A 2,068-nucleotide genomic window follows, 5' to 3' on the forward strand; every position below is an offset into this window, starting at 1 on the left:
GGAATATTAAAAGTGGCGGAATTTTTTGTTTAGAGGAAAGATAAAAGGACTGCTTACTCAGATAAATGTTAGAGGATCTTAAAGCAGTTTTTATCACATTAAATACGGATTTTATAACTGTTTGTGTGACCAAATGTACTGTCATAGCAAGTAGATCAGAAAAAAGGGCATGGAAACTGTTACTCATAAGAGAATTCTTTGTGTATTGGCTTTCATTTAGTTTAGAAATGCATATTTCTATATAGATGCAAAAATCCATAATAAAAAACTGTCAGATACAGTAGCAGCCATGCAAATTATGATGGAGCATTTTTATTATTTTTATTTTAATCAACTTTCATTTTCAGTTTTTTAATTGATTTCTAGATGATTGATTTGCTCGTCATTAAAAATGGCTATTCTGTCTGAAGAAATGTAAGATAACTTAGTTATCTGTGGGCTGTGAATTCTGCTAGTAGCTGTTAATCCCTCTGTGACTCATTTTGTGTTATACAAAATGGACTATGATATTTTATGATCTCAAATGAATGCTAGTTCATGTTTCTGGCATACCTTGGGTCTCTTAAAAAGACACTGCATTGGAATGAAGTTACTATTCATAATTGTTATTGCTAACTACCAGAGAGTGTCACATGCTAAAACCCTTTAGAAACAGTTGATCTGTTTGTGTTCTTAGCTGGCATGCTATCATCGTTGACGGACACAGTGTGGAGGAACTTTGCAAAGCTTTTGGCCAGGCCAAACATCAGCCAACGGCTATCATTGCAAAGACTTTTAAAGGCAAAGGCATATCAGGTAATAAAACTTCTATTGCTTTGCATACACATGTGTATATAATAATATATAAGAGGGGCCCAAGAAAGCTGGTTAATATTCAAGGATCACCTCCTCCAAGCTCAAGAGCAATGCATCCCAACAAAGAGGTCAGGCAAAAACACCAGGAGGTCTGCTTGGATGAACAAGGAGCTCCTGGGCAAATCAAACACAAAAAGGAAGCCTACAGAGGGTGGAAGCAAGGACAGGTAGCCTGGGAGGAATACAGGAGAAATTGTCCAAGCAGCCAGGGATCAGGTTAGGAAAGCTAAAGCCCTGATAGAATTAAATCTGGCCAGGGACGTCAAGGGCAAATAGAAAAGCTTCTATAGGTACATCGGGGATAAAAGGAAGACGAGGGAAAATGTGGGCCCTCTCCAGAATGAAAAGGGAGACCTGGTTACCGGAGACATGGAGAAGGCTGAGGTACTCCATTACTTTTTTGCCTCAGTCTTCACCAGGAAGCACTCAAGCCACACTGCCCAAGTCACAGAAGGCAAAGGCCAGGGACTGGGAGAATGAAGAGCCGCCCACTGTGGGAGAACATCAGGTTCAAGACCATCTAAGGCACCTGAAGGTGCACAAGTCCATGGGACCTGATGAGATCCATCTGCGGGTCCTGAAGGAACTGGCGGATGAAGTTGCTAAGCCACTATCCGTCGTATTTGAGAAGTCGTGGCAGTCTGGTGAAGTTCCCATTGACTGGAAAAGGGGAAACATAACCCCCATTTTTAAACAGGGAGAAAAGGAAGGCCCGGGGAACTACAGGCCAGTCAGTCTCACCTCTGTGCCTGGGAAGATCATGGAACAGATCCTCCTGGAAGCTATGCTAAGGCACATGGAAAATAAGGAGATTATTGGTGACAGCCAAAATGGCTTCACTAAGGGCAAATCATGCTGGTGGCTGATGTTAAACAGTGCCAGTCCCAATATCAACCCCTGAGGAATGCCATTTGTCACTAGTCTCCCCTTGGACATGAAGCAATTGACTGCAACTCTTTGAGTGTGACCATCCAGCTAATTCCTTATCCACCGAGTGGTCCACCATAAATTTGGTGGCTTTCTATGACGGGGTTACAGCGTTGGTGGAAAAGGGAAGAGCAACTGACGTCATCTACCTGGACTTGTGCAAAGCATTTGACACTGTCCCGCATGACATCCTTGTCTCTAAATGGGAGAGACATGGATTTGATGGGTGGACCACTTGGTGGATAAGGAATTGGCTGGATGGTCACACTCAAAGAGTTGCAGTCAA

The 2,068-nt window shown here is 42.6% G+C and overlaps 1 protein-coding gene across 2 annotated transcripts in view; it reads left to right on the forward strand.

The window, feature by feature from the left end:
* The window catches only part of TKT (transketolase), a 24,656-nt gene that overhangs the window by 6,539 nt on the left and 16,049 nt on the right, over positions 1-2,068 (forward strand). For both annotated transcript variants that reach the window (XM_009334222.1, XM_009334221.1), the window contains one exon: positions 677-795. In XM_009334222.1, the coding sequence (XP_009332497.1) occupies positions 677-795 (119 nt within the window). The remainder of the gene's footprint in view (positions 1-676; positions 796-2,068) is intronic.

The sequence above is a fragment of the Pygoscelis adeliae genome, unplaced genomic scaffold (genome assembly GCF_000699105.1).
Source record: "Pygoscelis adeliae isolate BGI_AS28 unplaced genomic scaffold, ASM69910v1 Scaffold411, whole genome shotgun sequence".
NCBI lineage: Eukaryota > Metazoa > Chordata > Aves > Sphenisciformes > Spheniscidae > Pygoscelis > Pygoscelis adeliae.